At 35.6% G+C, this 13,737-nt stretch overlaps 1 protein-coding gene across 1 annotated transcript in view; it reads right to left on the bottom strand.

Moving 5' to 3' along the window:
• Positions 1 to 13,737, bottom strand: part of LOC140240649 (gamma-aminobutyric acid type B receptor subunit 1-like) — a 137,531-nt gene that overhangs the window by 41,356 nt on the left and 82,438 nt on the right. Inside the window, exons 7-8 of the mRNA XM_072320402.1 lie at positions 13,531 to 13,648; positions 7,172 to 7,235 (exon numbers count right to left, since the gene is read on the bottom strand). Of these exons, the coding sequence (XP_072176503.1) occupies positions 7,172 to 7,235; positions 13,531 to 13,648 (182 nt within the window). The remainder of the gene's footprint in view (positions 1 to 7,171; positions 7,236 to 13,530; positions 13,649 to 13,737) is intronic.

The raw sequence follows: 13,737 nt of genomic DNA, 5'->3' as shown, positions 1-13,737 counted from the left end.
GAATACTATATTCATCTTATTTAGGCATGCAAGGAATTACTGGTTGTTACTTTTGTATCATAAGGCAAAGTGTGTAGGTAGGTGGAATGGGAAGGGTTGAGGGAGTCCTCGTGGGCGGGTGAGGGCATGTGTGTGTGTGAGTGTGTGTGTGTGTGTATGTGTGTGTGTGTGTGAGTGTGTGAGATAAGATAAATGTGAGATTTAAGATAAATGATATTTATAATGTTCTTCCAGAAAAGTGGAAAGAGTCCGCAGGGAGTGTAAAGTTTCAGCAAATTGATGTATTAAATTATGATATACAGGTGAAGATTTTTGGTAAGATATTAGAATTTCAAAATATTAAATCAAAAATAGTGTATGAGTATTTTGTTACAGCTTTACAAGAATTGTATACTCTGGAAATAAGATATGGTGAAGTGAAGTATGATTGCAGTGATAAGGAAATTAGAAATTTATTTCTTAGACCTAGAAGCACGACTTTACTTAGTAAACATAGGGAATTTCAGTTTAAGTTGTTACACGGGGTGATATATACAAGGGAACATTTGTTTAAGTTTGGTTTTGTGAATGATAATCTTTGTTCTTTTTGTCAATTGGAAAGGGAAACTTATTCACATATATTTTTTGATTGTGTGAAAGTAAAGCCGATATGGCAGTTTCTTATTGAGTTTTATGATTTAGTTGAGTTAGAAGAATTAGAATGGAGAGATATTTTTTTAGGTTTACGAGGTAGTTCAAATCGAATCAAATGCGTGAATGCCTTGATAATTTTGATGAAAATTGTAATATTTCGGTCAAGAGAACAAAATAAGTTACCTAAGAGGGAAAAGATAAAGAAATTTGTTCTGGATTTTATAGAGGAGGAAAAGAACGTTGCGGTTAAAGCAGGTAAGCTCGGTTTTCATTTGCAAAAATGGGAGCAGTTGAAACTTTCATAGAGTCAGATGTATGGTCAGTTTAGGTTTTAGCCGTATTAATGTTTAGGAATTGGTATATGTATCAGCATTATGCTGGTCACTTTTTTTTTTCCCCCATGTAAAATGTTTAGTTAGCTTCGGTTTTAATTTGGTGTGTGTTTAACTGTCAAAGAAACAGGTAACCAAGATACCACAAGTATGTAGTGTGATTTGGCGTGCAAATGTTGGTGTTTGTGAGTGCGCACTGGTGGGTATGTTGTTGTTGTTTTGGTTGATGTCTAGTGCATATATGGGTGTGTGTGTGTGTTGAGGGAAGGCTACGGGGGGGGGGGGGGGGGTATGTTAGTGGGGAAATAGGTGGGGATGGTTAGGGTTATAGGTAGATGTAGTTAGGTTAGAGTAGAGTAATGGTTAGCGGGGAAATAGGTGGGGATGGTTAGGGTTAGGTAGATGTAGTTAGGCAATGGTAGAATAATGGTTAAGGGGTCAGGCAGGAATATGGTTCGTTTTGCTGATATACACATATGGTTATTTTGTGCTTGTACGGGGGGGGGGGGGGGGGGGGGAGGGGTGGTTGATAGGTTAGATGGAAAAAAAAATGATGAGTTTTGTTCGGTTAAGTAAAGAATGCTTTTTTTATATGTTTTAGGAACTGCTGTATTCTCAAAAGAGTGTAAGAGAATTTATATAATGAAGTGGATATTGAGCAATCTGATCAAGTTGATCAAGATTTTTTTTCCCTTTAAGAGTTATACTTTATCTGATATATTTATGTATATAGTGCGTGCTCTGCCAAAAAAAAAAAAGAAAAAAAAAAAAAAAAAAGGAAGTTAAGTGAAAAAGTGATTGAGTAGCACACATTTCTTAGTCGGTGTGTGAGTGATAAGGCACATTCGGATTGGCTTGATTAGGCTGATCAAAATAGCTTTTTCTGAGAATTATGTAGATTTTTATGTCATTTCCCTTATAAAAACAGGGTATGATTTGGTAAAAAGAATCAAATATATTGTACTGTATGTTTGAAAAATGATTTAGCAGCACAAGAAAGAAGAATACAGCTGCTTTCTTCTTTTGTTGGTGGATGTATTAATTTTATTGTTAATATGGATTTCACATTGAATGAAACTCAAATAAAAGAATATTATAAAAAAAAAAGTGTGTGTGTGTGTGTGTGTGTGTGTGTGTGCTCTAGAGTGTTATGTGAATCTATATAAACAACAGTGTTAACTAAACACACACACCTATATATGCAAATATAAATATATATCATATACAATATACATGTATCATCTAGTCATATGCATTGCATACAAGCAATTACTACCAAGGGAGTTACTCCATAACCATAGTGTATGCCTTTATCGAGCTAAATAATTCATCCCTGTAATTGGCTGGGATGGATATTGCTGATGCAATATTGAAGTCAAAGGAAAGCTGGTAGCTAATAAATGGCAATGCATTTGATCATTGCACAAGAAAGATAAGATGAGAAAGGGGGGGGGGGAGAGAAAGGGGCTAGACAAAATAACACACAGAATGGGAATGAAATGAAGTCTACAGAAATAAAGCCCATACAGCATTGGGGGAAAAAAAGCAATTGGTTTCTTTCTCACTTTATACGTGACTTGGAACAAAAGACATTGCTATCCTTACCCCCTTCTCTCTCTGCTATGATCCCTGGTAGAAGACCAGTGCATGATTAACTACTACCATTGGAAAGCGGCAGCTATGCGTCCCTTTGCAAAGTTTGGCCGGAGAATATTCCCTAACCTACACTTCCAGGGCATGTAAATACTATCCAGAAGCGTGGAGTGTTCGACTGTTCCTTTCATCATCTCACGCCTGCTCCAATTATTTGCGACGCAACCAGTCCAGTTTCTGTGTCCATCTAATGTCCCAGTTTGATTTGTTTCCTCTTTCATCATGCGGGCAAGTTGGCTAGTAACATTTCTCTAACTCAATCACACGAGGAAAATACAGAATTTGTTCTTTTCTCATGAGAGTAATCAATTCTGACACTTTTAAATCACAATTATGTGGGTCAACAGTTTGACCAAACGTGTGAGAACGGTGAAGACTCGATATAAGAGTTGGCATTACTCGCAGCAATCATACAGTGCATGAAGTAAATTGCTTCAGGGAGCACCGCTAACTGCATTACGGATTTCATCTACGAGAAATGGAAAGAACAGGCCAGGTACAATGCGAATGCTAATCAGGTCAAGCACATTTCCATTTCTTGCTTTTCCTAATTTCTAAATGTTGTCTGTCTAATAGATCAGCATAAATGTATGTGATTGCCTCTATTAATGAACATTGATCACTCCACTTGAAAAAAAAAAAAAGCTGTTTTTTTCTTCACCAAGTATTCAAAGATTTGGGATTATCTTTCATTTAAAACAAAAGACAAGGTGTCTCGCGGTCACCTGAGTACCGCAAGTTCACCTTCCATTCAGTCACTAATCTAAATTGCACACAGCACTAGAGAATTTGCAGATGTGCAGAAGAACAGCTTTGCTGAAGCAAATTGCCATGATTAAATAGAATAAAATACATAGATAGATAGATAGATAAATAAATAAATAAATAAATAAATAAATAAATAAATAAATAAATAAATAAATAAATAAATAAATAAATAAATAAATAAATAAATAAATAAATAAATAAATAAACAATTAATTAATCAAATAAATAAATAGAAATAGATTTTCAAAGATTCCTTAATTTGGGAGCTTTACCCCCACCCCACTCCCCCCCCCCCCCATCCCCCAATGGATGCTACCTGCCAAGTTTGGTGAAAATCTGTCATGGGGTTTTCAAGAAGAAGGTGGAAATGTAAAAAGTTTACGCATGACGCACGACAGACGCAGGACGAAGAGAATTTGCAATAACTCACTTGAGCCTTTGGCTCAGGTGAGCTAAAAAGGGGAACAGGTAAAATTTGATTTCACATTAGGGACTTTGAAGGCCACCACGGAGCACAGAAAAAAATTCAAAAAGATGAAATTGTAGTCTCAAGATGATTTGAGGGAAATTCCCTGATTTCCAAAGATATCAATCCACAATTTCCTTCATTATCTTAGCTGTGCATGTAAGATAAAGGAAACAGACTTCAAGCTTTGCAACACGTTATGGTGACGTTCCTCAAATTTCGGTGGGCATGATCTACTTTCTATGCATAGGGCATCTTCTATTTGCCCTTAGAGATGAATTAACTGATATATTATCTGTAATACCATAAAGTTCCTTGCATACAGCACCTTTTTTTTTCCCATCACGGCAAGTATCACATGTTGGGAATGCAATTTATAAATGCACACAATAAAATCTTGGCAGTGATTGCTTTGCAAGCTTAATGTATTTGAACTCAAAATGAACACCTAGTAGTGTGCACACATGTATGATTGTGTAAAGGAATAAAAAAGACATTGATTTGAAAAAGCATAGCGCAATCATCACGCACCAAAAATATGTATTACATCTTTCTTTATTACCTACTACAAAAGGGTGCATACCAAAAGCAAAATAAATCATTTGAAAAGTTTTTTTTTTTAAAGTGCACAGGTGCTCACAGGGGTAATGCATGTACTAATGAACATGAAGTAGACAGTGAACATTCCAGCCATCCTTTGCAGTGACTGTCTGCATCAGCAAGTGTTTTTTTACTCTCTATGAGCCAATTTTGCAAGACCGACTTAGTCAACAGCATGCCAAGTTCACTAATTATGCTCAAATGCACAAACCTGCCCAAACTTATCAATAAATCACCAAATGCTACAGTACAATGAAAGCGTTTCTTGTGATTCCACTAATGTTACTCGTAGCTTGCATTTTATGTGATGATCGACTATGAAAATGGTGTTCCCTAACTTCTAACTTCTAAGTTTCAATCACTGTTTTGTGTACAAAAGTCATGCCTTTACAATAATGTAGCTACTGGTCATTTGAAATAACAATCCTAGATTTTTCATACAATTTACATCAAAACAAAGCTTGGCATTTTCTCTACAACTTTTCTCGTTACATATCCAGGGTTACAAAGAAATTAAATAAGTTAGGTAGATTTGAAAAACATATTTTTTTTTCCAAACAATGACTACGTTGCCATCTCGGAATAATGTCGCACACAGGACGTTTACACCATGGCACATCAGGAGTTAAACTCATACCGCGTAGTCAACAGAGGTGACAAAACACGATGTCATGGTAACCCCTCCTATCTGTTACCTCCACGAGAAACTACTAATTGCAAATGAGATCTCTCAGCCAAAGCGCATAAATTTGCAAACTGTTTCTGTTTTCCTTTCCTTGAAACCAGCACGAGATTTGCAAATTCCCACAATCATTGATGATGTAAACAGACAAGGGTGGGGATAATCACAGGTGCACATGCTGGTGATAGCCATTATCAGAGAGTGCCATTTATTACTCTGAATAGTTGGAATAGCGCGTACATCTACTTCCTGTTTTGTTTTGTTTTTGTTTTGTTTGTTGTTGTTGTTGTTGGGTTTGTTTTGGGTTGTTTTTTTTCTTGGGGGGGGGGGGTGAGTGTTTATTGTTGTTTTTTTGTTTGTTTGTTTTTATGTTTATAACATAGAAGCAAAGACACATTGTCTGCAGTGGCTCTTGGGGTAATAAGTTTTCACGATCTCTGTTCCGCTCTCTCTCTTTCTTTGCTCCAATGCCGCTTAAGCATCATGTCTAGTGTAGAACATACTTCAGAGAGATATCTGATCCACTCATTTGACAGAGCATTCTCCCCTAGAGCTCTTTTCCCAGCATTCTTTACAGTGAGATCAATTCACTCTCTTCAGAGGACAATTCTGCCAGATCAATGTGCATTTTCTCTCTGAAAATTCACTGCACTGCTGTCTTTGTCTCCCACAAAATTACCTTAAACCCCTCAAAAATGTCTGATTGCCATCTTGCCTTAGATCATGGACCTCAAGTACCATCAAATCCAACACAAGACAGATTCATATTTCATAACTTGGATAATAATTGTTGGAAATTGTTGGAAACTACCACCGAGGAGTGGCATTAAAAAGTGGCTGTCATCTGAACAGCTGCAATCTTCACGAGAGAGACCTACATTACAGCCATTATAGTAAATATTGCAAAAGGAAATGAAGGGATCATACATTTCTCAGGAGATGCAGCAACATCCAACTTGTCGGAACTGGATCCTTGAAGATTCTGCTATTCTGACAGACGAGATCTTGTCTTCACTTGTGAATGCATCAGCCCAGTCTTCTTTTTTTTTGTCAGTTTCAGTAAAACCAACCTCACAAAGACTTTGTTTCTTTCCAGTCTCAAGTTTAATTGCATACAAGTATTCTAGTCCTTTCTTTAGATGTTTTAAATGCACCGGGTCATTATTACTATGCACAAAGAATGCTACATTAAACTAAAGATAAGACACACATATACTGGTATGTGTGTTTATATATATTATGTGTGCATATCTATATGCATAAAGATAAAGATATTGATAAAAATAGAGCTGAAGATTAAAAGACAGAAAAATACAATGATACAGATATATATGGATAAACATGTACAAACTGAAAGTATTTGCAATGATGATACTTACACAGAATACCATAAACCATAGTGACTCACAAATTTGAATATGATTTGATAAAATCTATCTGTCAGCTTTTTCCCTTTAAATCAGAGTATCTATTCAAAGGAGCCATAAAACAACTCATGCGGAGCAGTTTAAGGTGGAATACATCTACATAAGCCAAATTCAAATCGAACACTGGCACAAAATAATTAGATCTTGAGTTGAATATTTGAAAGTCTCTTTGTTTCCAGGAAAGAGTATTTTGTGCTGTTTTGTTTTTGCCGTTTTGTTTGTTCGTGTGTGTGTGTGTGTGTGTGTGTGTGTCTGGTGTTTTTGTTTGTTTTCGTTTTTTTGTTTTGTTTTGCTTTGTTTTGTTTTGTTGTTGTTTTGTTTGGGGCAGGGGCTTCTTTTAATACAGCTACACAACCTCATATCTGCTTGGCTCTTTTTATACCGTAATGCTGAGAGTGACCACAAGCATCTTTTGGCTAGTGTTCCATCATTAAGATGAAAAAGACAAAATGCAAAATTTGTGTTTCACAAATCATAGGCAATGTAAAATATTTATATGTTTCTACTGGAAATGGAAAAAATGAATGAATGAAAAAACTTAACTCAGTGAGAGCATAGTACATTTGAAAATCAATCATTCAAATTTCTTAGACTTTTTGGTAATACCTACCAACCATCTGTTCTATCTGAGTCCTAGCCAGCCTATCTCCAGTGGAAGTAAAGGCCACAGTACCCTGCAGGGGACAAAAATAAATAAACAAACATGCAAATAAATGAATGAATAGATAAATGAATAATCAGACAAACAAGCAGATAAATAAATGGATAGATATGTAAATAAATAATTGAATAAATAAATAAATAAATAAATAGGTATAAAAATAGACAGATAGATATATAAATAAATAAACAAATAAATGCATACATACATACATGCATACATACATAAAATAAAATAAATAAATAAATAAATAAAATATAAATAAATAAATAAATAAATGAATAAATAAATAAATAAATAAATAAAAAATAAAATTATGAGTGCCATCATCATCTTTGATGGAAGTGATAGCAAACACAGATGAATTGGTTATGCTAATGATGTAATCTGAATATGCACTGAATTGTGTGATGCTTGAAGTGATTTAATTTGATTTGATATAACTATGGTTTGATTTAACTCAGACATGCAATCCATGCTGAAAGGAAATAGCTGATACGGATATTGTAATATTCCTGAGGTGCTCTCTGTAATACTCTGTAATAGTTTACATGCAAAAAGTATACATCCATCTTTATTTTGATTTGAGGTATTTGAGATTAAAGCTACTGAAAAACAAAGAAAATATTTAAAATATGAGATAATTTTGATAAGATCTTCAAAAAATTCTAAGTATGTAATGAATGCTGAAGGGATTTTATTTTTCTCTATTTTATGATGACATTATATTGAAAAAAAAAATTAAAATGACATCTTTCTGTTATTGCATTCAAACTCTTGCTATATATATTTCAATTTGTAATTGTGAATTATTACCACAGACATTTAATGATTTAATGAATGAACAGTATTCATATTGGTTTGAAAAAACAGATCAGTATGATAGTAACTGACGGCTGCAATATACTTCTGAAGAATACATGAAAACAAAAGACTTAGTCATGATTTCCATATCTCACTGAGAAGTGAAATTAAAGGGGATATCTAGTAACCGATCACTGGGAATCTGTGGGAATGCTGAGGGATGATTGTTCCAATCCTTGTGGGATTCATTTAAGAGTACATTATATATCTACTGTTGTGTGAAAATTATTTGCTTCAGAACGGTCTCATAATCAAGTAATGTGCAGATTAATGCCCCGTCACTGACCAGGCACGCTAACCTGGAAACATTAAACTGCACATTACTTGAATATGAGACCATTCTGAAGCAAATAATTTTCACACAACAATAGATATATAATGTACTCTTAAATGAATCACACAAGATTTGGAACAATCATCCTCCAGCATTCCCACTGATTCCCACTGATCAGTTACTAGCCATCCCCTTTAAGTTCAGTCAGCAGAAGAAAAAAAAAAACCATCAAATGATACACATCCGAGTATTTGTCACTATCTAAGATCCTCTCCCCCAAGAAACATCGGTGTCAAGAGGAGGAAGAAAGCTTACTACCTGGAAATCACTTGAGATATTATCTAGTCAATTACTCTGAGTTTGGAGGAGACACTTACAAAGGACTTTGTCTTTCAATGAATGACTGGCATTGTGTGGACAGGTTGAGTCATATCCTCACACACTACCATTTACATCTCTTCTTCTTGGCAAGACATTGCTTCCGTGTTGATGTAGCGTAATTGGAATTTACAGAGTCAAGTACGTGGTTGCTGATCACGCTATCAAAGGCAAACTTTTTTTCCTCCCTCTAGACATTTCCCCTTTTCCACCTGTCTGTCTGTCTGTCTGTCTCTGTCTCTCTCTTCCTCACTCTATTTCTTTTTCTCATTCCCTCTATTTTTTCCTCTTCCTTTCCCTGTCTAAATTATTACATTTGTGTTTCTAATAATCCTGAACATCAGTAGATTTTGTACGTGTGCGTGTGTGTAATGCTGCATGTATACTCTATGAGCTGTTATTTTTGCATACAGATACTTGCGAATGAGGAGGTCACAGACATTTTCGTGAGATGTTGGTTTCGTGATTTTCACACCATGGCAATCATAAGTGCACTAATGCCTGTCAGTTGGAGATATTTTGGTGAGTTGTTAAATTTACTGTTCAACAGTGATTCACAAAATTCTCAATAATTAAACCCTCTTGAAAATAACAGCTTATGCACTATTGGTTTTACATATTTCTATTAGCTTCTGTTTTCTCTTGATTGTATATGTTTTAATAATTTTTCTATGTTTATAGCACTCATTTCTATTCTATCTCTTCCTTTGTCTTCCTTCTGAGACTCTAGTTTTCCCATTCCTTTCTTCTTTCTCTCTCTCCTTCTATATCTCTCTCTCAATTTAACAGCTCATTTTTCTTTTTATCTAGCTATGTTTGTTCCTTAAATTCATATTAGTTTCTTCTCAACTTCCTAAGCATTTTTGACCTGCCACCTTGTTCAGCCAACCTCATTCTCCCCTCTCTAACTCTCTCCCTCCCTACCTCTCTCCCTCTCTAACCACCTATCTCTTCCCTCTCTGAGATTCTCTCTCACATATTTCTCTTTTCTCCTCACGCCAGCTCATCTTCAGTGAGAAATCATAAAGTAAACAGAGGTGGAATTATTAGTCATTTTAATAGTTGGAATGCGTGACACGCAGTGCATCAATTCTTGAAGTCTGCAAATGTTTCCCCGGCCCGTGAGAAGGCAGCTGCCATATCATTCACGTCTCAAAGTCAATTACATCACGGGGTGATCTTGAGTTTGCACGTGAAACATCACACTAATTTCTCCCTGTGTATGTACGGCTGACTCATAGCGGAAACAATGCATAAAGAAGTGAAAGCTTATATGTGACCGTGCACCTCAAAATGACCATAAAGTCGCACACACTGATTTTGCGTGAGGACTGAAAATAAGTGAAATGGGTCAACCTAGCCGAACTTGACTTTTCCATATCTTCTGAAAGAGCGGGTCTTCTTTTACATTATGCTAAAATTTGGTATCATAAAACGGGCAGGAAAGTGTGTTTTTGTAGCAGTTTATCTCGAACATTTTTGATAGAATAGTGTGATTAGGTGTGTCTTTAAAATCCCTTTTTCATTTCTGAAAAACCTTGTCCACACTCTTCATTTTCACCTCTAATAACTTTTGAAAGGATAGGGCTACTGCTTTGAAAGTTGGCATTGATTATGGACAGAATGTGTTAATGAGGCATGCTTAATTTCACTTTAATTTGATAATCCCTTCATTGTTGTTACTCTGGTGGTTTACTTCCTTTTTTTTTGTCCCATTCATCGCACAGCCAGCACGGTTTGGTAAAGATTAAGCGCTTGAATAGACACTGTACTTCAGAGCCTCTTTTCTCAGTTCACACTTTTCCTGAGTTTGTGCTTTCTTTCCAATATTTAGATAGGTTAGGAGAGTCCATTTGATTTGAGTTATACATCATTTTAAAGCTTAAAGTCTGCTCTTCCAGAATATGGTCTTAACTAAAAATTCATGTCTGGCGACTTTTTGTTTGTTTTGAGGTGCAGAGTCACATATGTTCCTCAACTCATTCACCACACTCACGTTTTCAGTCACAACTCATTCACCACACTCACATTTTCAGTCACATCACCAAACACTGTCACAATTCTTTTTTTTTAACACGAAACTCTCTAGGAAATTACCTGAATTTCTCACATGAATGAATAAAGTCATGTAATATCAAAAATAGAAATCAATGTTTCATGTGTATCAATATAAAATCATCATACACTCTTACATTACAATTCTTTTCTTTTTTTACATGAAACTCTCTAGGAAATTACCTGAATTTCTCACATGAATGAATCAAGTCATGTAATATCAAAAATAGAAATCAATGTTTCATGTGTATCAATATAAAATAATCATACACTCAAACATTACAAATGAGGAAAGTATGATATGAATTTTACTTCCTACAGCACATGAGTGGCAGTGTATTTTTTCTTTTTAAGTGCAATGCATTGCAAATGCATGTTGACTTGTATTGATTCTTAATACTCTGATCATCACTTCTTAATAGAAAGTCAAAAGAATATCTAAACATGTGTCTTTTATTTTTATCATTATGTTTCTATCATTTTCTTCAGATCACTTGGATATGCCCACAAATACCTTCCAAACCAAGGAGGTTCTAGAGAATGGAGTCACAACCGTCTTATTTCCTTTGCTAGATGTTCGAAGCCGCCGCTCAAAAATATTTGAAGCATGTGCAAAACAGGATCTGCCGCACAGATAGGAAGACAATTGACTCGTGTCTCATTGCGTAATCACTAGCCGCTTTCAAAGGAAGATATTTCTTTGTGATGGTAATTACTTTTCGCTATCCCTTCTTATAAAAGGTAGGTGGTATAGACATGAGGATGCGCGAATAGAAATTGAGCAAAAAAATGCTGAAATGAAGATGAAAATTATTTGACTGGGCATATGCGGGCACTAATCTGATATATCTATCAATAAAGAATTATACTTGAAGATTATTCCATATTAGTTTCATTTGTGGAAACTAAGCGGAAAAGTGATAAAACCAGCTTTCCAGGATGGTACAGTTTTAAACATGTTCACATGATACAACTCAGATTTACACTTTTGCGCAAATTTCTGGACAGAAATGTCGTTTGTTTTACGTGCTTTATCATTAATTGAAATTTCATTTCATCTAATAAACATATGAGCAAAATATGGCCAAAATTATGATAACGTTCAAAATTAATCTTCAGAATGCTGAGCAAGACGGCGGCAAGAAACATCGATCATCAAAGGTACAAGTGCACCTGTGGAATTCCTTTGTACATCAATAGAAATCTGACAACTGTTTGAATAATCACAGCCAGTTGGAACTCCAATGTATAAAACCTCCTTGTCCAAACGAAGATTCTGTCAGTGACATTATCCATCAATCATGGGTATAGTGTTAATGTGAAAAGACATTTTAAAGCACCTTCTCCTAGGATAAGCATAATTTGCATGTTTCCCCTGGCAGGGTCCTTTGTTAATCATATTAGCAACATGGAGATATGAATGTCACTTAGATATTTATTTGGCCACATACGTGATGATCAGGGTAATATGACTCAACACAAGTCCACATGTTTTTGCATTAAACAGTTCCTTTAAACATTGTATCCAACACAAGGGAAAAAAATCTAATCCATAGAATGTATTGATCTATTACAGGTGGATGGGCTTTCATGAAATGATACTCAGGCAATGGTGAAAAGTTTATCAGACATTGAAAGGAATACTTTAGAAGATAAAAGAGGGAAATTAACACAAGTGAGGGAAAGAAACACTTGTACTGCCAGTGATCAACAGCTGATAGTGAATTTGGCATGCTATTCTAACCACAGTCGATCATAGCCATGTTCAGACGTATTTCTAGTCAGAGTAAAATTTTGTGGCGCAGCAAATTTATACTTATCTTACCACGACCCTGTGTCAACCGATGGTCGTGGGAAGAAACTCCGACTAATTTACCACGGCCTTCGCGGGGATCAGCGTGGAGGGTCGGTGTAACCTCTGGAAGTGGTAGTGCCGTGCTCGTCGACCATACGATTGTTTTTTACCAGCGGCATTTGTCTTCTCCATTGTTGATGGAAATTTCTGAGCGCTAGCTTCTTCGTTGCGATCGACTAGGTTAGAATTGCACTACAAACGCACGTGTACTCGCAAAATGTCAACATTGCGATTTCACCCAGGAAGTTTTACCTAGGTCATAAGGTATTAAAGTTCGTAGATACTCTGAGGGCTTGTCCGCACGGGCAATTTACTCCGACTAGCGAGTTGTGGTAGTGAGATACTCCTGAGAAAACTCAGGAGTATCTTGGTCGGAGGAAGAGGTTGTGGTAAGTTCTTCCGACCGGAGGAAGTTACCACGACCTTGTTCAGACGGGCACTACTCCGACCTTTCCTCCGAAGTTACTTTGACCAAGCTTCCTCCGACCCTTCCTCTGAAATTACTGCGACCAAAACTGCCCTCGTCTGAACACAGCTATCATTAGATAAACTGTATATGTATACATATGTGTGTGTACATATGAAGAACTTAATCTCAAAACAGGTTAAGCCCCATTAAAAAGATTCAGATAAAGCAAATCAAAATGCTTCCAATAATACCTCACTTGTTGTATAACTAAGAATATGCTTGAAGTTATGATTAAGATATCAAATATTTTCTTCATTACTTTTACTGTTTTTGAGCAGATTTAATTACAAATACCTCAAATCAATTAGAATATAGTTAACTCATTTTGTGATGAAATTCTTCATATGAATATGAATATATTTATACATTTAGACATGATATGCATTTACATTCTTGGTATAAGCCGTACTCACCGAGATGCCTTCAAAATTGGAAGAATTGAGAGCCATGTATATTTCATTTGCAATTTCCTTGTTTGCGTACGTATAATTCTCCAGACGTAAGCTGCTGTTTGCCAGTCTTGTTTGAGTCCTGCAGTCAAAAAGAAAGTATATAACAAATGTGCTTTAATAAGTATGTAATTTAAAGAAACATATTGAAGAATATATAAATAGATATCT

The sequence above is a fragment of the Diadema setosum genome, chromosome 17, assembly GCF_964275005.1.
Source record: "Diadema setosum chromosome 17, eeDiaSeto1, whole genome shotgun sequence".
NCBI lineage: Eukaryota > Metazoa > Echinodermata > Echinoidea > Diadematoida > Diadematidae > Diadema > Diadema setosum.
Note: the sequence above shows the minus strand (reverse complement) of the source record. Positions and strands in the feature narration are given on the sequence as shown.